This window comes from Oncorhynchus keta, chromosome 10 (genome assembly GCF_023373465.1).
Source record: "Oncorhynchus keta strain PuntledgeMale-10-30-2019 chromosome 10, Oket_V2, whole genome shotgun sequence".
NCBI lineage: Eukaryota > Metazoa > Chordata > Actinopteri > Salmoniformes > Salmonidae > Oncorhynchus > Oncorhynchus keta.
The window spans coordinates 9543062-9567876 of record NC_068430.1 but is presented as its reverse complement, the minus strand read 5'-3'; the positions used below and the strand labels follow the sequence as shown (position 1 = coordinate 9567876).

At 48.9% G+C, this 24815-nt stretch overlaps 1 protein-coding gene and 2 long non-coding RNA genes across 8 annotated transcripts in view; 2 read left to right on the top strand and 1 right to left on the bottom strand.

The window, feature by feature from the left end:
• The window catches only part of LOC118389608 (R3H domain-containing protein 2), a 126355-nt gene that overhangs the window by 68338 nt on the left and 33202 nt on the right, over positions 1-24815 (top strand). The window contains 13 exon segments of the mRNA XM_052528625.1: positions 2588-2629; positions 2874-3078; positions 3229-3307; positions 4288-4347; positions 5630-5665; positions 5667-5723; positions 10636-10744; positions 11076-11171; positions 14187-14218; positions 14967-15020; positions 21565-21800; positions 22174-22358; positions 24384-24476. Coding sequence (XP_052384585.1) covers positions 2588-2629; positions 2874-3078; positions 3229-3307; positions 4288-4347; positions 5630-5665; positions 5667-5723; positions 10636-10744; positions 11076-11171; positions 14187-14218; positions 14967-15020; positions 21565-21800; positions 22174-22358; positions 24384-24476 — 1284 coding nt within the window.
• LOC127932098 (uncharacterized) lies at positions 6812-8278 on the bottom strand. 5 transcript variants are annotated; one of them, XR_008144033.1, is made up of 6 exons: positions 8052-8153; positions 7842-7915; positions 7458-7716; positions 7318-7391; positions 6982-7032; positions 6812-6944 (listed from the first exon to the last, which is right to left on the bottom strand). It is a non-coding gene; the product is annotated as an uncharacterized LOC127932098 (long non-coding RNA). The 5 variants fall into 5 exon arrangements; XR_008144029.1 differs by lacking the exon at positions 8052-8153 and adding exons at positions 7204-7240; positions 8163-8278 and having other exon boundaries at positions 6861-7069; positions 7281-7391; XR_008144032.1 differs by lacking the exon at positions 7318-7391 and adding an exon at positions 7167-7240 and having other exon boundaries at positions 6860-7069; positions 7421-7716.
• On the top strand, positions 8635-9699 carry LOC127932100 (uncharacterized). 2 transcript variants are annotated; one of them, XR_008144035.1, is made up of 4 exons: positions 8635-8709; positions 8759-9342; positions 9418-9462; positions 9672-9699. It is a non-coding gene; the product is annotated as an uncharacterized LOC127932100 (long non-coding RNA). The 2 variants fall into 2 exon arrangements; XR_008144036.1 differs by lacking the exon at positions 9672-9699 and adding an exon at positions 9642-9669.

Sequence of the window (24815 nt, the reverse complement as noted above, 5' to 3'; positions counted from 1 at the left end):
TTTTCTGTAAGTCTTCACAAGGTTTTCACACACTGTTGCTGGTATTTTGGCCCATTCCTCCATGCAGATCTCCTCTAGAGCAGTGATGTTTTGGGGCTGTTGTTGGGCAACACAGACTTTGAACTCCCTCCAAAGATTTTCTATGGGGTTGAGATCTGGAGACTGGCTAGGCCACTCCAGGACCGTGAAATGCTTCTTACGAAGCCACTCCTTCGTTGCCCGGGCGGTGTGTTTGGGATCATTGTCATGCTCAAAGACCCAGCCACGTTTCATCTTCAATGCCCTTGCTGATGGAAGGAGGTTTTCACTCAAAATCTCACGATCCATGGCCCCATTCATTCTTTACACGGATCAGTCGTCCTGGTCCCTTTGCAGAAAAACAACCCCAAAGCATGATATTTCCACCCCCATGCTTCACAGTAGGTATGGTGTTCTTTGATTGCAACTCAGCATTCTTTGTCCTCTAAACACGACGAGTTGAGTTTTTACCAAAAAGTTATATTTTGGTTTCATCTGACCATATGACATTCTCCCAATCTTCTTCTGGATCATCCAAATGCTCTCTAGCAAACTTATTTTATTGACAATTACAAGAGTTGATGTAAAGAGTCATTATTTGTAGTGTTGACCCTTCTTTTTCAAGACCTCTGCAATCCGCCCTGGCATGCTGTCAATTAACTTCTGGGCCACATCCTGACTGATGACAGCCCATTCTTGCATAATCAATGCATAATCAATTCTTGTCAGAATTTGTGGGTTATTGTTTGTCCACCCGTCTCCTGAGGATTAACCACAAGTTCTCAATGGTATTAAGGTCTGGGGAGTTTCCTGGTCATGGACCCAAAATATCGATGTTTTGTTCCCCGAGCCACTTTGTTATCACGTTTGCCGTATGGCAAGATGCTCCATCATGCTGGAAAAGGCATTGTTCGTCACCAAACTGTTCCTGGATGGTTGGGAGAAGTTGCTCTCGGAGGATGTGTTGGTACCATTCTTTATTCATGGCTGTGTTCTTAGGCAAAATTCTGAGTGAGCTCAGTCCCTTGGCTGAGAAGCAACCCCACACATGGTCTCAGGATGCTTTACTGTTGGCATGACACAGGACTGATGGTAGCGCTCACCTTGTCTTCTCCGGACAAGTTTTTTCCGGATGCCCCAAACAATCGGAAAGGGGATTCATCAGAGAAAATGACTTTACCCCAGTCCTCAGCAGTCCGATACCTGTACCTGACTGCTGCCATTTCTGAGCAAGCTCTGTACTGGTGGTGCCATGATCCTGCAGCTGAATCAACTTTAGGAGGTGATCCTGGCGCTTGCTGGACTTTCTTGGGTGCCCTGAAGCCTTCTTCACAACAATTGAACTGCACTCCTTGAAGTTCTTGATGATCCGATAAATGGTTGATAGCAATCTTGGTTGATTGCAATCTTGAATGCAATCCTACTGGCAGCAATATCCTTGGCTGTGAAGCCCTTTTTGTGCAAAGCAATGATGACGGCACGTGTTTCCTTGCAGGCAACCGTGGATGACAGAGGAAGAACAATGATTCCAAGCACCAGCCTCCTTTTGAAGCTTCCAGTCTGTTATTCAAACTCAATCAGCATGACAGAGTAATCTCCAGCCTTGTCTTCGTCAACACTCACACCTGTGTTAACGATAGAATCACTGACATGATGTCAGCTGGTCCTTTTGTGGCAGGGCTGAAATGCAGTGGAAATGTTTTTTGGGGGATTCAGTTAATTTGCATGGCAAAGAGGGACTTTGCAATTAATTGCAATTATTCTGATCACTCTTAACATTCTGGAGTATATGCAAATTGCCATCATAGAAACTGAGGCAGCAGACTTTGTGAAAAATATTTGTGTCATTCTCTCAACTTTTGGCCATGACTGAATGTGAAAATTTTGAAGTAAAAGGTCAATAAAGATACAAGGTGAACGGGGTCTGTGTAGCTATTTATCCATCGTATTACTTTGGGATAGAAGCTGTTCAATAGCCTGTTGAGGTCAGACTTGAAGCACCGGTAGCTCTTGCTGTGCGTCAGCAGAGAGAATAGTCTATGGCTCGGGTGGTTGGAGTCTTTGACGATTTTCTGGGCCTTCTTTTTACACCGCCTGATAAAGAGAGGTCCTGGATGGCAGGGAGCTCGTCCCCAGTGATGTACTGGGCTGTCCGCACCGCCTTCTGTAGCGCCACGCGATCGAAGGCGGTGCTGTTGCCATACCAAGCAGTGATGCAGCCAGTCAAAATGCTCTCAGAGGTGTAGCTGTAAAACCTTTTTAGGATTTGAGGGCCCATGCCAAACTTTTTCAACCTCCTGAGGGGGAAGAGGCACTGTTGTGCCTTCACGACTGTGCCATTGCATTGTGGGTTTATCGTCAACTTCAGCTTCAACAAATATCTACCAGAAACAGTATAGAAAGTTAAATAATATGTTAGCACAGCAACCACAGTAATCTCCCTATAATTAAACAACGAAATCAAACATTTGTTCACTAAAATATGGTTTTAACAAATTTCTTTGACATTGTAAATGGTTTGGAGTACAGCTAGTGTTCCGTAGTATGACCAGATGTTCTTCCCTTGCAGAGGCGTACTCAGAACCACGGACACGGCAGGAAAAGGGCCAGGGTAAGGACGGCGTTATCCTGTCTGTTGTGTTGATGTTGTTGTCTACGTTTCCACATCATGATCCTAATCCTAATTTGATCTATTATTGATGAACCGAAGAGATATTAATTACTCCACTGTGGTGTGTGTCTCACTAACCTGTGAGACACACAGACACACATACCACCTTCACTGTGGTGTGTGTGTCTCACTGTGTGTGTAGTCTGCTGCTTCACTGTGGTGTGTGTGTGTGTGTGTGTTTCAGTCCAATGCCAAGCTGAAGCTGGTGAGGAGCCTGGCGGTGTGTGAGGAGTCATCAGGTCCGTTCTGTACTGACGGACCTCCAGACATTATCCAACTCCACATCAGCTGTCCCTCGGACAAGGAGGAGGAGAAGTCTTCTAAGGATGACTATGAGAACGAGGATGAGGAGGAGAAGAACAGGACTCCACGCAAGATGCTGTCACGAGGTAAGATGGGGGGAAAATGCTGAAGAGGATTCATTCGAGTAGCAAAGAGGGGCAGACCCAGCTGATGGGAAACGGATAGATGTGTGTGTGTGTGTTACCATTTTTGGAGCCATGTCAAGCATCCTGTCTTCTGTGTCTCCCTTCCGCCAGACTCCAGCCAGGAGTACACAGACTCCACTGGCATCGACGTGCACGACTTCCTGGTCAACACACTGAAAAACAACCCCAGGTAAACGCACACACGCACGCACGCACGCACGCACGCACGCACGCACGCACGAACACACACACACACACACACACACACACACACACACACACACACACACACACACACACACACACACACACACACACACACACACAAAATCTTCGTTACGGAAGGGGAGACCTCCTATCACAGCACTCAACGGATGGAAATGGATTGAGAAACTCTTAAGAGCAGAATCTTAACTGTAGATCAGCTTGGGGATTCATGTTTTTTTGCACACATTTCTCATTGAGCTACATCAATGCATGATAGTCATGGTAGTCCATGTTAAGCAGAAATATTTCAAGTTAGCATTGGTCTCTAAGCTAATTGAACCAGCTAGCCTAACCCTGTGGTGGTCTGGACTGTGTTTATTAGGTGCTCATCCTGTCTCTGAGGATGAATTGGGAAAGGAGTCACTGGGGTGAATGGAATGAGCAGATGGCACTCAGATTGTCCTGCCACAGTCTCACTCCCTCCTCTGTCTCCTCTCCTCTCTCTCCCCTCTCCTCTCTATTGCTCTCCACTCTCTCCCCTTTCTCCCCTCTCCTCTCTCTCGCTCTCCCCTCTCTCCTCTCTCCCCTCTCTCCCTTCTCTCTCGCTCTTCCCTCCCTCTCCCCCCTCTCTCTCTTTCCCCCCTCTCTCTCTCTCTCTCTCTCTCTCTCCACCTCTCTCTCCTCTCTCTTTCTCTCCTCTCTCTCCACTCTCTCCCCTCTTTCTCTCTACCCGCTCTCTCTCCTCTCTCTCTCTCCCTTTCTCGCCCCCCTCTCTCCTCTCTCCCCTTTCTCGCCCCCCTCTCTCTTTCCTCTCTCCTCTCTTTCTCCCCTCTCTCTCCACTCTCTCCCCTCTTTCTCTCTCCCCACTCTCTCTCTCTCTCTCTCTCTCTCCCCTCTCCTCTCTCCCCCCGCTCTCTCCCCTCTTTCTCTCTCCCCTCTTTCTCTCTCCCCTCTCTCCAACAGGGATCGAATGATGCTGATGAAACTAGAACAAGATATCCTGGAGTTCATTAATGATGACAAGTGAGTGAGAAATGGCACCCTATTCCCTATATAGGCTCTTGTCTAAAGTAGTGCCCTATATAGGGGATAGGGTGCCACGTGGAACGTATCCACATTCCATACCGCTACTTTACTCCGGTATATGTATAATGGGATAAACATAGGGATTGTACTCTAGTTGGTATATCAGTATGGTGTATTTGGCTGCCTGGGACTCTGGGATGGTGTCATCACCCTCATCTGAAGTTTATTTTGTTGTATTTCAAATGTAAATCGGTCCCGTCTCTAACAGTTTGACTAACAATTTCATTTTGTTTTAGAAAAGGGTAAGAGTCCACATCTAAGAGAGAGACACTGTATTACCACTTAAGTATCATCACTAGATGGTTCATCTCCATGTTTATCCCTCCAGTAACCAGGACACGTTGTTTATCCCTCCAGTAACCAGGACACGTTGTTTATCCCTCCAGTAACCAGGACACGTTGTTTATCCCTCCAGTAACCAGGACACGTTGTTTATCCCTCCAGTAACCAGGACATGTTGTTTATCCCTCCAGTAACCAGGACATGTTGTTTATCCCTCCAGTAACCAGGACACGTTGTTTATCCCTCCAGTAACCAGGACATGTTGTTTATCCCTCCAGTAACCAGGACACGTTGTTTATCCCTCCAGTAACCAGGACATGTTGTTTATCCCTCCAGTAACCAGGACACGTTGTTTATCCCTCCAGTAACCAGGACATGTTGTTTATCCCTCCAGTAACCAGGACACGTTGTTTATCCCTCCAGTAACCAGGACACGTTGTTTATCCCTCCAGTAACCAGGACACGTTGTTTATCCCTCCAGTAACCAGGACACGTTGTTTATCCCTCCAGTAACCAGGACATGTTGTTTATCCCTCCAGTAACCAGGACATGTTGTTTAGCCCTCCAGTAACCAGGACCCTCCAGTAACCAGGACATGTTGTTTATCCCTCCAGTAACCAGGACATGTTGTTTATCCCTCCAGTAACCAGGACATGTTGTTTATCCCTCCAGTAACCAGGACTGTTGTTTATCCCTCCAGTAACCAGGACACGTTTATCCCTCCAGTAACCAGGACACGTTGTTTATCCCTCCAGTAACCAGGACACTGTTTATCCCTCCAGGAACCATGTTGTTTATCCCTCCAGTAACCAGGACATGTTGTCCCTCCAGTAACCTACAGGAGACCATGTGTTTATCCCTCCAGAACTAAGTTGTTTATCCCTCCAGTAACCAGGACATGTTGTTTATCCCTCCAGTAACCAACTCCCCAGATGAGGTACCACCGCATGCTGCCATGTGCCTACTTTGGCATGGAACGTAGACCAGACTGGCAAGGCCGTCATCATCAACAAGACTGGCAACACACGCATGTGAGTGGGAGACAGATAGAACTGAGGAGACCATGTGTAGAACTAAGGAGACCATGTGTAGAACTAAGGAGACCATGTGTAGAACTAAGGAGGCCATGTGTAGAACTTAGGAGACCATGTGTAGAACTAAGGAGACCATGTGTAGAACTAAGGAGGCCATGTGTAGAACTAAGGAGGCCATGTTTAGAACTTAGGAGACCATGTGTAGAACTTAGGAGACCATGTGTAGAACTTAGGAGACCATGTGTAGAACTTAGGAGGCCATGTGTAGAACTAAGGAGGCCATGTGTAGAACTAAGGAGACCATGTGTAGAACTAAGGAGGCCATGTGTAGAACTTAGGAGACCATGTGTAGAACTTAGGAGACCATGTGTAGAACTTAGGAGACCATGTGTAGAACTAAGGAGACCATGTGTAGAACTTAGGAGACCATGTGTAGAACTTAGGAGACCATGTGTAGAACTTAGGAGACCATGTGTAGAACTTAGGAGGCCATGTGTAGAACTAAGGAGACCATGTGTAGAACTAAGGAGGCCATGTGTAGAACTAAGGAGACCATGTGTAGAACTTAGGAGACCATGTGTAGAACTTAGGAGACCATGTGTAGAACTAATGAGACCATGTGTAGAACTGAGGAGGCCATGTGTAGAACTTAGGAGGCCATGTGTAGAACTTAGGAGGCCATGTGTAGAACTAAGGAGACCATGTGTAGAACTAAGGAGGCCATGTGTAGAACTTAGGAGACCATGTGTAGAACTAAGGAGACCATGTGTAGAACTTAGGAGGCCATGTGTAGAACTTAGGAGGCCATGTGTAGAACTAAGGAGGCCATGTGTAGAACTGAGGAGACCATGTGTAGAACTTAGGAGGCCATGTGTAGAACTTAGGAGGCCATGGTATGCAGGTACCATGGTAATATCACCGTACCAAAACGTCATGATACTTCTTATACCGACATTTTAGAGTACCGTAATACCGTTTTAAATGATACTACCAAATGTTTCAGCCCTGTCGATCTAAGGAACCTTCTGTCTCTGGTTTTATAAAATGTTTATACGTTCAGTTGAATTGAAACAACAGCCTCCAAGCAACAGTCTCTTGTATGTTCAGGTCCAATCATATCCACTTCACTTTCATGTGCATATCACGTGTGGCAGCTGTGATCAGCCATCCTCTTCCTCTACCTGCCCTCACTCACCTGCATCTCTCAGCTTCCTCTACCTGCCCTCACTCACCTGCATCTCTCAGCATCCTCTACCAGCCCTCACTCACCTGCATCTCTCAGCATCCTCTACCAGCCCTCGCTCACCTGCATCTCTCAGCTTCCTCTACCAGCCCTCACTCACCTGCATCTCCAGCCCTCACTCACCTGCATCTCTCAGCATCCTCTACCAGCCCTCACTCACCTGCATCTCTCAGCATCCTCTACCAGCCCTCACTCACCTGCATCTCTCAGCATCCTCTACCAGCCCTCACTCACCTGCATCTCTCAGCATCCTCTACCAGCCCTCACTCACCTGCATCTCTCCTCACTGCATCTCTCAGCTTCCTCCTCACCTGCATCTCTCAGCATCCTCTACCAGCCCTCACTCACCTGCATCTCTCAGCATCCTCTACCAGCCCTCACTCACCTGCATCTCTCAGCATCCTCTACCAGCCCTCGCTCACCTGCATACCAGCATCCCCTCAGCCCTCACCTGCATCTCTCAGCATCCTCTACCAGCCCTCACTCACCTGCATCTCTCAGCATCCTCTACCAGCCCTCACTCACCTGCATCTCTCAGCATCCTCTACCAGCCCTCACTCACCTGCATCTCTCAGCATCCTCTACCAGCCCTCACTCACCTGCATCTCTCAGCATCCTCTACCAGCCCTCGCTCACCTGCATCTCTCAGCATCCTCTACCAGCCCTCACTCACCTGCATCTCTCAGCATCCTCTACCAGCCCTCACTCACCTGCATCTCTCAGCATCCTCTACCAGCCCTCACTCACCTGCATCTCTCAGCATCCTCTACCAGCCCTCACTCATCCTGCATCTCTCAGCATCCTCTACCAGCCCTCAGCCCTCACCTGCATCTCTCAGCATCTCTCAGCATCCTCTACCAGCCCTCACTCACCTGCATCTCTCAGCATCCTCTACCAGCCCTCACTCGCCTGCATCTCTCAGCATCCTCTACCAGCCCTCACTCACCTGCATCTCTCAGCATCCTCTACCAGCCCTCACTCACATGCATCTCTCAGCATCCTCTCCCAGCCCTCACTCACCTGCATCTCTCAGCAGCATCACTCACCTGCATCTCTCAGCATCCCTACTAGCCCTCAGTCACATGCATCTCTCAGCATCCTCTACCAGCCCTCACTCACATGCATCTCTCAGCATCCTCTACCAGCCCTCACTCACATGCATCTCTCAGCATCCTCTACCAGCCCTCAGTCACCTGCATCTCTCAGCATCCTCTACCAGCCCTCACTCACCTGCATCTCTCAGCATCCTCTACTAGCCCTCAGTCACATGCATCTCTCAGAATCCTCTACCAGCCCTCACTCACCTGCATCTCTCAGCATCCTCTACCAGCCCTCACTCACATGCATCTCTCAGCATCCTCTACCAGCCCTCACACAGCCCTCATCTCTCTGGTTACTATTCCTGGTCATCTATTCCTCCATCAGTTGTGTAAATATAATTTCTCCGTGATGGCGAGGGGTGACGCAGACCCTGATGGGTCTTCTGGAGTTACATTTGGAGCAGCGTGTGGAGTTGGCAGTGTTTCATCACCTGTTATAACAATGAGCACAGACCAGTCTGAGTAGACTGTGAAAGTTCACTGTCATGTAGCCTCTGCGTGTCAGAGAGTGAAAGGCCTGCAGTTTTTACAGCAAAGAAAACTGATTGTTTCTAGTCTAAACAGTTCTATAATAATGACCCATGTTACCAGGTCTTGTTTCTAGTCTAAACAGTTCTATAATAATGACCCATGTTACCAGGTCTTATTTCTAGTCTAAACAGTTCTATAATAATGACCCATGTTACCAGGTCTTGTTTCTAGTCTAAACAGTTCTATAATAATGACCCATGTTACCAGGTCTTGTTTCTAGTCTAAACAGTTATATAATAATGACCCATGTTACCAGGTCTTGTTGCTAGTCTAATCAGTTATATAATAATGACCCATGTTACCAGGTCTTGTTTCTAGTCTAAACAGTTAACTCTTTTTCTTTCCAGCGGGATTTGCCTTTTATATAATTTCACAAATCATGTCGCGTGCTGCTTTAAACTAGTCCCGGGTCACTAATTATTGGTTTGATAACAATCAACATAGTTCAGTCACTTTACCTAGCTAGCTAACTATCTGGTAACTTGACCGTAGGTCTAAGCAAATTTTATTGGCACTGAAAGATAGGAAAAGGGTCTGCTACTCATGAAATGTGATTCATATAGTTGTGATTCATATAGTTGTGATTCATATGATGTGATTCTTATAGGTGTTATTCATATAGGTGTGATTCTTATAGGTGTGATTCATATAGGTGTGATTCTTATAGGTGTGATTCATATAGGTGTGATTCATATAGGTGTGATTCATATAGGTGTGATTTATATAGGTGTGATTCTTATAGGTGTGGTTCATATAGGTGTGATTCATATAGGTGTGATTCATATAGGTGTGATTCTTATAGGTGTGATTCATATAGGTGTGATTCTTATAGGTGTGATTCATATAGGTGTGATTCATATAGGTGTGATTCATATAGGTGTGATTCATATAGGTGTGATTCATATAGGTGTGATTCATATAGGTGTGATTCATATAGGTGTGATTATATAGGTGTGATTCATATAGGTGTGATTCATATAGGTGTGATTCATATAGGTGTGATTTATATAGGTGTGATTTATATAGGTGTGATTCATATAGGTGTGATTTATATAGGTGTGATTCATATAGGTGTGATTTATATAGGTGTGATTCATATAGGTGTGATTTATATAGGTGTGATTCATATAGGTGTGATTCATACAGGTGTGATTCATACAGGTGTTATTCATACAGGTGTGATTCATACAGGTATGCTTCTTATAGGTATGCTTCTTATAGGTGTGATTCATACAGGTGTGGTTCATACAGGTGTGGTTCATATAGGTGTGATTCATATAGGTGTGATTCATATAGGTGTGATTCATATAGGTGTGATTCAAATCGGTGTGCTTCATATAGGCCTAATGGAAGCCTAAATTATATCAAAAATATTTACATTTTTGGTGCTGCTTAAATTGTCTTTGGTGCCTAACGTTTTAAAATTTGGGAGCAGCGTGTGTTTGTGGGAGCAGCGTGTGTTTGTGGGAGCAGCGTGTGTTTGTGGGAGCAGCGTGTGTGTGTGTGTGTGTGTGTGTGTGTGTGTGTGTGTGTGTGTGTGTGTGTGTGTGTGTGTGTGTGTGTGTGTGTGTGTGTGTGTGTGTGTGTGTGTGTTAGAAAAGGAGACCGCGGGAGTGTGTGGCCTTTGCCAATATGAGCAAATCAGCCATTCTATGCAGTATTTTATTATACACCGAAAAGTGTGAAGTTAAATTCAATGTGTTGTATTGAGTAGAAGTGTGAATTTCAGTGACAGATTTTTGCATAGCACATTGCGCAGAACATTTAGAAAATGTGAACAAGCGCCCCGGGGGACAGGTTGAACAGCACGCTAGGCAACACATGTTCCCCTCATGGTACTACTTGGTATCGTGGTACTACTTGGTATCGTGGTACTACTTGGTATCGTGGTACTACTTGGTATCGTTGTACTACTTGGTATCGTGATACTCATTGGTATCGTGGTACTTGGCCTGGTATCGTATCGTTAGTAAAATGTTGGTATCGTTACAAAACTAGTCCTAACAAGATTTTCTGAATAGTTTTTTTTCTTCAGCCCAGAGCAGAGGTTCTCAGAGCATATCAAGGATGAGAGGAACACGGATTTCCAGAAGAAGTTTATCCTCAAGAGAGACGACGCCAGTATGGACAAGGACGATAATCAGGTCATTAGTCCCTTTTTTTATTCTTCACTGTTGCTTTCTATTACTTAAATACTTAACAGTTAATTATACTTAACAGTTCTGATTCACAGATTCTTCATACATGTTATTTGTAGCTGTTTTTACCTGTCTTTGTAGAACACGAGGATACGATATATGAGAAGGCTGAATGTAATATATCCTGTTGACGATTATCTGAGTATATAAATCTCTCTCACAATATTTTAATATTTTAACTTCCTGAGAAGATGCTCTGAATAGTATTCGGTGAATACCACTTCTTGTCCAATGATGTTTACTGATCACACCCCTTCTTCCTCTTGTCCAATCGCAGATCCGCGTGCCGCTGTCGGACGGGCGGCGCAGCAAATCCATAGAGGAGAGGGAGGAGGAGTATCAGAGAGTACGAGACCGGATCTTTTCCCGAGAAGTAAGTGGTGGAGGATAGGAGATGCTCTTAGGCACAGAACTAGGATCAGTTTACCCTCACCAAATCGGGACATTAAGCATCGTATGGGGTAGCGCACACAACTGACCCAAGTTCAGCGGATCTGGCTCCCGAGGGGCTCAGCGGTCAAAGGTACTACATCTCAGTGCTCGAGGCGTCGCTACAGACACCCTGGTTCGATCCTGGGCTGTATCACAACCGGCCGTGATCGGGAGTCCCATAGGGCGGCACACAATTTGGCCTAGCGTCTTCCAGTTTAGGGGAGGGTTTGGCCGGGGTAGGCCGTCATTGTAAATAAGAATTTGTTTTTAACTGACTTGCCCAGTTTAATAAATGTCTCAGGGCAACTCTGGTCGGGCTCAACAGTTGGGGATGGGGATGGACAGTTGGAGATGGGGATGGACAGTTGGGGATGGACAGTTGGGGATGGACAGTTGGGGATGGACAGTTGGGGATGGACAGTTGGGGATGGACAGTTGGAGATGGGGATGGACAGTTGGGGATGGACAGTTGGGGATGGGGATGGATAGTTGGGGATGGATAGTTGGGGATGGACAGTTGGGGATGGATAGTTGGGGATGGGGACAGTTGGGGATGGACAGTTGGGGATGGGATGGATAGTTGGGGATGGACAGTTGGGGATGGATAGTTGGGGATGGACAGTTGGGGATGGACAGTTGGGGATGGATAGTTGGGGATGGATAGTTGGGGATGGACAGTTGGGGATGGACAGTTGGGGATGGACAGTTGGGGATGGACAGTTGGGGATGGGGATGGATAGTTGGGGATGGATAGTTGGGGATGGACAGTTGGGGATGGATAGTTGGGGATGGATAGTTGGGGATGGACAGTTGGGGATGGATAGTTGGGGATGGACAGTTGGGGAGGGGATGGATAGTTGGGGATGGATAGTTGGGGATGGGGTAGGATAGTTGGGGAGGGATAGTTGGGGATGAACGGTTGGGGATGGACAGTTGGGGATGGACAGTTGGGGATGGATAGTTGGGGATGGATAGTTGGATGGGGATGGACAGTTGGGGATGGACAGTTGGGGATGGATAGTTGGGGATGGATAGTTGGGGATGGATAGTTGGGGATGGGGATGGATAGTTGGGGATGGATAGTTGGGGATGGGGATGGATAGTTGGGGATGGATAGTTGGGGATGGGGATGGATAGTTGGGGATGGATAGTTGGGGATGGGGATGGATAGTTGGGGATGGGGATGGATAGATGGGGATGGACAGTTGGGGATGGATAGTTGGGGATGGGGATGGATAGATGGGGATGGATAGTTGGGGATGGATAGTTGGGGATGGATAGTTGGGGATGGGGACAGTTGGGGATGGACAATTGGGGATGGATAATTGGGGATGGATAGTTGGGGATGGATAGATGGGGATGGATAGTTGGGGATGGATAGTTGGGGATGGGGATGGATAGTTGGGGATGGATAGTTGGGGGATGGGGATGGACAGATGGGGATGGACAGTTGGGGATGGGGATGGACAGTTGGGGATGGATAGTTGGGGATGGGGATGGATAGTTGGGGATGGACAGTTGGGGATGGACAGTTGGGGATGGACAGTTGGGGATGGATAGTTGGGGATGGATAGTTGGGGATGGATAGTTGGGGATGGATAGTTGGGGATGGATAGTTGGGGATGGACAGTTGGGGATGGATAGTTGGGGATGGATAGTTGGGGATGGACAGTTGGGGATGGACAGTTGGGGATGGACAGTTGGGGATGGACAGTTGGGGATGGACAGTTGGGGATGGACAGTTGGGGATGGATAGTTGGGGATGAACGGTTGGGGATGAACGGTTGGGGATGGACAGTTGGGGATGGACAGTTGGGGATGGACAGTTGGGGATGGACAGTTGGGGATGAACGGTTGGGGATGAACAGTTGGGGATGGACAGTTGGGGATGGACAGTTGGGGATGGACAGTTGGGGATGGACAGTTGGGGATGGACAGTTGGGGATGAACAGTTGGGGATGGACAGTTGGGGATGGACAGTTGGGGATGGACAGTTGGGGATGGATAGTTGGGGATGGATAGTTGGGGATGGGGATGGATAGTTGGGGATGGATAGTTGGGGATGGGGATGGATAGTTGGGGATGGACAGTTGGGGATGGATGGATGGGGATGGACAGTTGGGGATGGGGATGGACAGTTGGGGATGGATAGTTGGGGATGGATAGTTGGGGATGGATAGTTGGGGATGGACAGTTGGGGATGGACAGTTGGGGATGGGGATGGATAGTTGGGGATGGGGTGGACAGTTGGGGATGGGGATATATAGTTGGGGATGAGGATGGATAGTTGGGGATGGATAGTTGGGGATGAGGATGGATAGTTGGGGATGGGGATGGATAGTTGGGGATGGATAGATGGGGATGGATAGTTGGGGATGAGGATGGATAGTTGGGGATGGGGATGGATAGTTGGGGATGGGGATGGGGGATGGGGATGGATAGTTGGGGATGGGGATGGACAGTGGGGATGGATAGTTGGGGATGGACAGTTGGGGATGAGGATGGATAGTTGGGGATGGACAGTTGGGGATGAGTTGGGGATGGATGATAGTTGGGGAGTTGGGGATGAGAGATGGGGGATGGGGATGGACAGTTGGGGATGAGGATGGATAGTTGGGGATGGACAGTTGGGGATGAGGATGGATAGTTGGGGATGGACAGTTGGGGATGGGGATGGATAGTTGTACTTAACTTGTTTTCCACTGTGTTCTATTATCCACTGTTTTAACCAGAAGTTCATTTTAATAACGTAATGGTGGAATAGAGTAAGAAGGCAGAGTAAATAAGTTATGTCCATATTCTTGGAGGTCACGAGTGAACCTTGGTTAAGTTTTGGAATAATAACAATATGTTCTCAATAAGCTACTTGGTCAAATGAAAGCTATTAAATAAACATATTTCTGGGACCAACAAGCTTCAGCTATTGGTAATTTACAGGTGTCTCTTTCCTTTTCAGTCCTCTCAAAATGGATACATCAACGACAACAGGTAAGTTCACAGTAGCTCCCAGTAACAGTATGCATCACAGTGGAGAGTTGAATGTGTGTACTTGTGAAGGGGACCCCTAGAGTACGGGGTTAGTCTCCAGCCAGTATCGTCCCTTAGGTGTGTAGGAGAGGCAGTCCGGGCGGCCTGGTCACAGCAAAGCCCCCTAAACCTGTTCTAAACCCCCTGGCACCATAAAATTACACCACCAAGTTATGTTGAGATGTTTTTGAAGAGATCTAATAATTCTGGCAATATATCATCAGTTTCAAGCCCCAACCTTTGGGTTTGCTAAGTTTGAATGTTGTGTTGAACTGACAATAGTTTTCCACATGTAGTCCAAAGCACAACAAAAGTACATCTTTCAACCCCTCTCCCTTTCTAACGATGATTGTTAAACCAATGTGTTTGAGAGACAAAAAGAAGTGAACTTTGTTCCCTGTTTTAAAAAATACATGTTTTTTTACTGTCAACATTTCTGCTCTGTGTGCATGCTCTTTTCTGGGCTGGGGCTTGGATACAGTGCAACACTGTTACAAATGGTCGCTCCCTATCCCTCCCCTTGGTCCTTTCCCCCTCAGTGTTGGCGTGTCTGAAGGTCAAGACAGGTTTAAACAGTGGTAACATTTTCACCATACCAGAGGTAGGGAATGAATTGAGAACGGCTGTTCCAAAACCTTCATGGCCCCTTCTCCTATACCCACCCAGTAACCCCGGCTCTCCAATCTCTCCCTCCACTGTCCCCCAACAGACTTTCCCCTGAAGGCTACTCCTCTACCTCTCAAAAGAGGAGGCAGATCTTTAGGTACTGACACATCCGTGTGACGTGTGACTGTAGCAGTCTGTGATTGTGTTGCCATGCCGTTCTACCCCCCTGTCTAGTTGTAATTTGATATGACTGACTGATTGTGTGCGTCCAGAAATTGCACCTTATTCCCTACTTAGTGCGTTTAGGGTGGTTGGGTTGCCATTTCAGACCTTAGCCACTGAATGTTGGTGTTGTGGGTTGGCTCAGAGCACCACCTATGGCATGGCTGCTTTGTTTTGTTTTTTTTGGGGGGGGGGAGACAGGGTACTACTTATTATCCCTCAGTCAACATCCTCCATGATCTCTGTTTCTGTTGATCTGGTTTTCTATCTCCCTCTTCATCTTTGCTCTACTACTTGAACAGTAGTTGTCTCTACTACTGTCTGTAGTGTCCTGAGGATAGATCTACTACTACTGTCTGTGGTGTCTTGAGGATAGATCTACTACTACTGTCTGTAGTGTCCTGAGGATAGATCTACTACTACTGTCTGTGGTGTCCTGAGGATAGGTCTACTACTACTGTCTGTGGTGTCCTGAAGATGGATCTACTGCTACTTTCTGTGGTGTCCTGAGGATAGATCTACTACTACTGTCTGTGGTGTCCTGAGGATAGATCTACTACTACTGTCTGTGGTGTCCTGAAGATAGATCTACTACTACTGTCTGTGGTGTCCTGAAGATAGATCTACTACTACTGTCTGTGGTGTCCTGAAGATAGATCTACTACTACTGTCTGTGGTGTCCTGAGGATAGATCTACTACTACTGTATGTGGTGTCCTGAGGATAGATCTACTACTACTGTCTGTGGTGTCCTGAAGATGGATCTACTACTACTGTCTGTGGTGTCCTGAAGATGGATCTACTGCTACTTTCTGTGGTGTCCTGAAGATGGATCTACTACTACTGTCTGTGGTGTCCTGAAGATGGATCTACTACTACTGTCTGTGGTGTCCTGAAGATGGATCTACTACTACTCTCTGTGGTGTCCTGAAGATGGATCTACTACTACTGTCTGTGGTGTCCTGAAGATGGATCTACTACTACTCTCTGTGGTGTCCTGAAGATGGATCTGCTGCTACTCTCTGTGGTGTCCTGAAGATGGATCTGCTGCTACTCTGTCCTAAAGAGAGATGCAGTAACACTACTATCACATGTATCATTACCACGGTGAATTATTGTCATTTGTGTTTGTGTCAATTAGTCCCATAAGGGACGGGTTGCCAATTTGTCAATTTGACTCAAAAATAACATTTAATTAATTCATCATCAGATCTTTTGTGTTGGTTGTGATCGGTGATTCTGTTTGTACCACAGCTGTGACGCGTACTAACTGAAATGTCATTAGCCGACTGACCTCAGTAATGTTGAAAAGAGGGGTTTGGGGTTCAGTGCCAATAGTTCAACAGACGAGCGATTGCATAATCACGTCTCACTAAATTGAGACTTTACTGTCCCTTTTTCGCTTGTGTTGTCTTAGTGCAAATCCTACATTGTGTGTGTGGAGATGATGATTCATAGGTAATTCAGTATTCTCCTCTCCTCCTGACAATGTTTACCATGTCACATATACAGTAGAAACATATAGGTATTATTTACGTAATTGTATTTTGTAGGGGGGAAATGCTAATGAAATCTAAAGTGCAACATTTTTTTTAGGGAACATTTATTGTGACAGAACATCTCCCCCTGTGTTGGATGGAGAGAGTGTCGTGTTTTGAAACAGGAGAGAATGTCGTGATTTTAAAAGCAGGATCTCGCTCTCGCTCATCTTTGTCTGCACAGTGTGAGCGAGCTACCACCCTACCTTTCTTTTCTTAAAATAGGCGGTGGAAGCTGGGAGGCAGGGAGGCGGGACAGATGAATAGGAAGGAGGCGGGGAGAGAGGTGGGGAGAGGGGCAGGAAGAGGGGTGGGGAGAGGGGTGGGGGAGAGGGGCGGGGAGGAAGAGAGAGGTGGGGAGAGAGGTGGGGAGAGGGGGGGGAGAGGTGGGGAGAGGGGTGGGGAGGGGCGGGAAGAGGTGGGGAGAGGGGTGGGGGAGAGGTGGGGAGAGGGGTGGGGAGAGAGGTGGGAGAGGGGCTGGAAGAGAGGTGGGGAGAGGGGTGGGGAGAGGGGCAGGAGAGAGGTGGGGAGAGAGGCAGGAAGAGAGGTGGGGAGAGGGACAGGAAGAGAGGTGGGGAGAGGGGCAGGAAGAGGTGGGGAGAGGGGCAGGGAGGTGGGGAGAGGGGTGGGGAGAGGGGCAGGAAGAGGTGGGGAGAGAGGCAGGGAGAGAGGTGGGGAGAGGGGCAGGAAGAGGTGGGGAGAGGGGCAGGAAGAGAGGTGGGGAGAGGGGCAGGAGAGGTGGGGAGAGGGGCAGGAAGAGAGGTGGGGAGAGAGGCAGGAAGAGAGGTGGGGAGAGGGGCAGGGAGAGAGGGGGGGAGAGGGGCAGGGAGAGAGGTGGGGAGAGGGGAGGAAGAGAGGTGGGGAGAGGGGCAGGAAGAGAGGTGGGGAGAGGGGCAGGAGAGAGGTGGGGAGAGGGGCAGGAAGAGAGGTGGGGAGAGGGGCAGGAAGAGAGGTGGGGAGAGGGCAGGAAGAGAGGTGGGGGAGAGGGGCGGGGAGAGAGGTGGGAGAGAGGTGGGGAGAGAGGTGGGGAGAGGGGCAGGAGAGAGGTGGGGAGAGGGGCAGGAGAGAGAGGTGGGGAGAGAGGCAGGGAGAGAGGTGGGGAGAGGGGCAGGGAGAGAGGCGGGGAGAGAGGTGGGGAGAGGGGCAGGGAGAGAAAAAAACGAGAGACTGGGAGAGAAAGAGGCAGGGAGAACGCCTAAAATAGCTCATCCATTAATTACTGTTTCTCTGAAATATTTATCACCTACTGCTATGTTCAAACAGATTTACACCACCAATCATTTCTACCTTTTTGTCTCCTCATATCTGATATTATAAGGATATTCCCTGGCTTTTGTTTTGGTTCTATTTCAATCTTCTGTCCTAGGCTACCTCAGTCATTTCTCTGAATATCTAGAACAGACAGGTTTAGCTGATCTGGTTATTTTGCGTACCTGTGTTGTCTTTAAGTGGTGTAGCTTGCTATTAGGGCATGTTTATTCCCATCAAATAGGTAACTAGGGTATTCTGCAGTCAGAGCACTCCACTGTAATTCACTTGAGTTGTATTTTCCCTTTGTTTAGTCAGAAATCCAAGCATTTTTTGTCCGCATTTTAAGTCATAAGTCTGTCACCACATTACCCTCACAAACCTGCATTTGTCAGGCTTTTTGTTCAGTGCAATGCCATATCATCCATATTTGATGACGTTAGAACAAACGAAAAGTATATAAACATGGTGACAGTGAGCGACAAAGCTGTAGTTTTGGAGGTAATGGGAAGTAGATAGCCTCCTGGTCGCTGCTAGTGACATTCTAATAACGGTGCTGCTGTCGCTCAGCCTACTGCTGCTGTCGCTCAGCCTACTGCTGCTGACGGTAGGGGGGGGTATGTGTGTAACTCCATAGTGACGGTAGGGGGTATGTGTGTAACTCCATAGTGACGGTAGGGGGGTATGTGTGTAACTCCATAGTGACGGTAGGGGGTATGTGTGTAACTCCATAGTGACGGTAGGGGGGTATGTGTGTAACTCCATAGTGACGGTAGGGGGTATGTGTGTAACTCCATAGTGACGGTAGGGGGGTATGTGTGTAACCCCATAGTGACGGTAGGGGGGTATGTGTAACCCCATAGTGACGGTGTGGGGTATGTGTGTAACTCCATAGTGACGGTGTGTGGGGGTATGTGTGTAACTCCATAGTGATGGTAGGGGGGGTATGTGTGTAACTCCATAGTGACGGTAGGGGGTATGTGTGTAACTCCATAGTGACGGTAGGGGGGTATGTGTGTAACTCCATAGTGACGGTAGGGGGGTATGTGTGTAACCCCATAGTGACGGTAGGGGGGTATAGTGTGTAACTCCATAGTGAACAGAGGATGTGTGTCTGTGTACTCTGCGTGTGTACTCTGCGTGTGTACTCTGCGTGTGTGGGTGTGTGTGTGTACTCTGTGTCTCTATGTACTCTGTGTCTCTGTGTGTGTACTCTGCGTGGTGGTACTCTGGGGGTATGTGTGTAACTCCATAGTGACGGTGGGGGGGTTATGTGTGTAACTCCATAGTGACGGTAGTGGGGGGGGGTATGTGTGTAAATCCATAGTGACGTTATGAGGGGGGATGTGTGTAAATCCATAGTGACGGTAGGGGGGGGGTATGTGTGTGACTCGATAGTGACGGTAGGGGGGTATGTGTGTAACTCCATAGTGACGGTAGGGGGGTATGTGTGTGACTCCATAGTGACGGTATGGGGGGGTATGTGTGTAACTCCATAGTGACGGTAGGGGGTATGTGTGTAACTCCATAGTGACGGTAGGGGGGTATGTGTGTAACTCCATAGTGACGGTAGGGGGGTATGTGTGTAACTCCATAGTGACGGTAGGGGGGTATGTGTGTAACTCCATAGTGAACAGGGGATGTGTGTCTGTGTACTCTGCGTGTGTACTCTGTGTGTGTGTACTCTGTGTCTCTGTGTGTGTACTCTGTGTGTACTCTGTGTGTGTGTGTGTTTGTACTCTGTGTGTGTGTGAGTGTACTCTGTGTACTCTGTGTGTGTGTACTCTGTGTTTGTGTGTGAGTGTACTCTGTGTACTCTGCGTGTGTGTGAGTGTACTCTGTGTCTCTGTGTGTGTACTCTGCGTGTGTGTGTACTCTGTGTAGTACGTGTTGCATTCTGACCAGACCTCTAGCGCATATTGATTTTTGTCCTCCCACACCAAACGCTATCTGGACATGCAGGTTGAAATGTCCAAATAAACTATATTCATTTTGGGGACAGGTCGAAAAGCGTGAACCATTTATGGCAATTTTAGCTAGCTAGCTTGGTGTTGCTAGCTCATTTGTCCTATTTAGCAAGCTTGCTGTTTTTTGCTAATTTGTCCTGGAATATAAACATTGGGTTTGTTATTTTACCTGAAATGCACAAGGTCCTCTACTCCGACAATTAATCCACAGATAAAATGTTAAACTGTTTTTCTAGTAATCTCTCCTCCTTCAGGCTTCTTCTTCTTCTTGTTTGGACTTTATATGGCGGTTGACAACCAACTTTAAGGTGCTTTACCACCTCCAACTGGACTGGAGTGTGGGCCTCAGTTCGTCTTTCAATCACCCACGTGTTTATATGCTCCTAAAAACCAATGAGGAGATGGGAGAGGCGGGACTTGCAGCGCTAGTATAGTTTCTATAGGAACAGAGACCAATGACCAATATGTGGTGCTCTTTGTTTCTGCATTTTATTCATGACAAATGTACAGTGTTAAGATATACAAATTGACCCAAGTTCTATTTTAGAGCCTGGCAGTGCAGAAGCTCGTTGACGCTCGCGACCAGTGTGGTTGCTATGATCTGAATAACATGTATGTGTCCGTGTATTTTACTGTGCGCGCGGTGTGGGTAGCATGTTACTCCTGGTGTCCCATTGTAAAGGAAAACCTCTTTATGGCTGTGTTGTATTTCCAGAATGGACCTGTTGTTGCCTTGGCACTCAGTCAGGATCTGTACTTTATTCAATGTACTCCTGTCTTCTTTTTCACCTCGGTGTTGATTGGATGAAACATCAGGGGGTCTGCATGTGTGTTTCTCTGTGATGTGGGTGGCAGTTTGGTGAATGTCCTGTACACTACAGGGGTGTGGCTCGGTTGATTGCCCAATGTTCTGGTTGATTTATTTACCGGTCAGCCAACATCTTTGTGTTTTGGTTTGTTGAATGCCCCATGTTCTCCTCACATGTCAAGGTGTTGTTCTTAACCTGATCACCCTCTGTCTCCACTTCTCTGTTCCTCTCTCATCTCTCTCTCTCTCTCTCTCTCTCTCTCTCTCTCTCTCTCTCTCTCTCTCTCTCTCCTCTCTGTGTGTGTTCCTCTCTGTGTGTGTTCCTCTCTCTCTGTGTCTCTCTCTCTCTGTGTGTTCCTTTCTCTCTGTTTCTCTCTCTCTACCTCTGTTCCTCCCTCTCTCTCTCTCTACCTCTGTTCCTCCCTCTCTCTCTCTCCACCTCTGTTCCTCTCTCTCTCTCTCTCCACCTCTGTTCCTCTCTCTCTCTCTCTCTCTCTCTCTCTCTCTCTCTCTCTCTCTCTCTCTCTCTCTCTCTCTCTCTCTCTCTCTCCACCTCTGTTCCTCCCGCTCTCTCTCCCTCCCTCTCTCTCTCTCCACCTCTGTTGCTCTTTCTTTCTCTCCCTAACACGCCATCACCCTCTTTTCCCTGCTGTTTCCACCTCTTCCTCTTCTGTTTCCCTCACCCTCCCCTGTTTCCCTCCCTCTCCCCTCCTCTCCTGTTTCCCTCCCTCTCCCCTCCTCCCCTGTTTCCCCCTCTCCCCTCTCCTGTTTCCCTCCCTCTCCCCTCCTCCCCTGTTTCCCTCACCCTCCCCTCTCCCCTCCTCACCTGTTTCCCCTCACTCTCCCCTCCTCCCCTGTTTCCCTCACCCTCCCCTCTCCTCTCCTCCCCTGTTTCCCTCTCCCCTCCTCCCCTGCACAGGGGTAACCTTGAGAGTTCCAGCCGTGCGTCCAGCAGTCGTCAGAGCAGCACTGACAGTGATATGAAGTGCCTGGAGCCAAGACCCTGGAGCAGCACAGACTCAGATAGTTCAAACAGGACCCTACGGCCCCCGGTCACCAAGGCTTCCAGCTTCTCTGGCATCTCCATTCTGACCAGAGGAGATAGTCTGGGCAGCAACAAGAGCTCTCAGGGCAGCTGCAGGGGCTCACGCACTGGTATGTACCAGACAGACATCCCAATGAGGATTGTATAATGAACAATGCCTCCTGTAGTTGGAAATTAAAATGTTGTGACCATTGTGCTCTGGGCAGTTCATTCTAGTAATTGAGTTTCTCAATGTGAAAATACTGGATTCAATTGAAATGGCACGGAAGTGTTTAAGCACTCTAGTGTCTTTAGACACAGAACAGGTCAGATGGTAACAGAAGGCAATCCTTTTCAAGCCCCTTCATCGTTTTGAAAACAAATCAAAAGGGGAAAGAACCTGAAGAGAGTACAGACAAGAGTGCAGAAATGTTGAGGAACAAAACGTACTGTTTCTGTATTTTGACTTTATCTTGACTCTTGTGTTGTCTTGTTGTGTTATAGGACTCCCACTGGTGAGTCCAGACATGTGTCCCCAGCCCCCAGTCCCCCAGCCTGGCCCCTGCCCCGGGGGTCGCAGTCTGCTGCCCTGCCCCTCCCAGGTCCAGACCCAACCCCCCCAGACCGCCCTACTGCCCACCCCACAGCAACACCCCATGGGAAACTATAACCATAACCACACGACTCAGGTGAGAGAGGAGCTCATGTCATGAATCCGTTTTTATTTAAATATAGTTTCAGCTTAGAAAATTGAAAAGACATGGCTATGTTCCTGCATTTTTCCTAACCTAACATCTGTCTGCATCTCCTCCTGCTCTCCCCTCCCTTCATCTCTCCCTTTCCCTCCATCTCTCCCCTCCCTCCATCTCTCCCCTCCCCCATCATCCCTCCATCTCTCCCTTTCCCCATCTCTCCCCCTCCCTCCTCCTTCATCTCTCCCCCTCCATCTCTCCCCTCCCTCCATCTCTCCCCTCCCTCCCTCCATCCCCTCCCTCCATCTCCCCCTCCCTCCATCTCTCCCCTCCCTCCATCTCTCCCCTCCCTCCATCCTCCCCCTCCCATCATCTCTCCCCTCCTCCCATCATCTCCCTTTCCCTCCATCTCTCCCCCTCCCTCCATCTCTCCCCCTCCCTCCATCATCTCTCCCCCTCCCTCCATCTCTCCCCCTCCCTCCATCTCTCCCCCTCCCTCCATCTCTCCCCCTCCCTCCATCTCTCCCCCTCCCTCCATCTCTCCCTCCATCTCTCCCCCCCTCCATCTCTCCCCTCCCTCCATCTCTCCCTCCATCACTCCCCTCCCTCCATGTCTCCCCCCCTCCATGTCTCCCCTCCCTCCATGTCTCCCCTCCTCCATCTCTCCCCCTCCTCCATCCTCCCCTCCCTCCATCTCTCCCCCTCCCTCCATGTCTCCCCCTCCCTCCATCTCTCCCCCTCCTCCATGTCTCCCCTCCCTCCATCTCCCCTCCCTCCCCTCCCCCTCCATCCATGTCTCCCCTCCCTCCATGTCTCCCCCTCCCTCCATCCTCCCCCTCCTCCATGTCTCCCCTCCCTCCATCTCCCCTCCCTCCATGTCTCCCCCTCCCTCCATCTCCTCTCCCCCTCCCTCCATCTCTCCCCCTCCCTCCATCTCCCCCTCCCTCCATCCATCTCCCCTTCCCTCCCTCCCCCTCCCTCCATGTCTCCCCCTCCTCCATCTCTCCCCCTCCCTCCATCTCTCCCCCTCCCTCCATCTCTTCCCCCTCCCTCCATCTCTCCCTCTCCCTCCACCTCTCCCTCTCCCTCCATCTCTTCCCCCTCCCTCCATCTCTCCCCTCCCTCCATCTCTCCCCCCTCCCTCCATCTCTTCCCCCTCCCTCCATCTCTCCCCCTCCCTTCATCTCTCCCTCTCCAACCATCTCTCCTCCCCTCATCTCCCCCTCCCTCCATCTCTCCCCCCTCTCCCTCCATCTCTCCCCTCCCTTCATCTCTCCCTCCATCTCTCCCTCTCCCTCCATCTCCCTCCCTCCATCTCTCCCCCTCCCTCCATCTCTCCCTCCATCTTCCCCTCCCTCCATCTCTCCCCTCCCTCCCTCCCTCCCTCCATCTCTCCCCCTCCCTCCATGTCTCCCCCTCCCTCCATGTCTCCCCCTCCCTCCATGTCTCCCCTCCCTCCATCTCTCCCTTCCTCTCTCTCTCCCTCCATCTCTTCCCCCTCCCTCCCTCTTCCCCCTCCCTCCATCTCTCCCCCTCCCTTCATCTCTCCCCTCCAACCATCTCTCCCCCTCCATCTCCCTCCCCTCCCTTCACCTCTCCCTCTCCCTCCATCTCTCCCTCCATCTCTCCCCCTCCCTCCATCTTTCCCTTCACCTCTCCCTCTCCCTCCATCTCTCCCCCTCCCTTCATCTCTCCCTCCATCTCTCCCCCTCCCTCCATCTCTCCTTCACCTCTCTCCCTCCATCTCTCCCTCCATCTCTCCCCCTCCCTCCATCTTTCCCTTCACCTCTCCCTCTCCCTCCATCTCTCCCCCTCCCTCCATCTCTCCTTCTCCTTCATCTCCCCCCTCCATCCTCCCCTCCCTTCATCTCTCCCTCCATCTCTCCCTCCATCTCTCCCCCTCCCCATCTCCTTCTATCTCTCCATCTCTCCCTTCATCTCTCTCTCCATCTCTCTCCATCTCTCCCTCCATCTCTCCCTCCATCTCTCCATCCATTCTCCCTCCATCTCTCCCTCTGTTAGCCGGTGGGGTCTCTGCAGGTCTCTCAACCTGTGTCCTACTCCTCCTCCTGTCCCCAGGTCCTCCTGCCTGTCTCTTCCCCCCAGCAGTGCATGGTAGTACTACCATCCATATCTTTATAATGTACTGTTACTGAGCCCAGTCTCTCCTCCCTCCAAGCAGTACATGTTACCAGTACCCTTCATTCCTTCTCTCTCTATATACAGTAAATATAACAACTATACAGTATGGTACCAAACCTTTCATATCTTGGCTTTCTCTCCCGGTCTTGTTAGTCCCTATTGGACTGAAGTGGCAATATGACAATCATCATCACAACTCTATATTCACACCTACGTCTTCACTACTAACACCTTCTGGTAGTCATTATGCTGTGTAGAAGATAGAAAGATGTCATTTTTAGGGGCAAATATCTTCAAATGATGTCATCATAT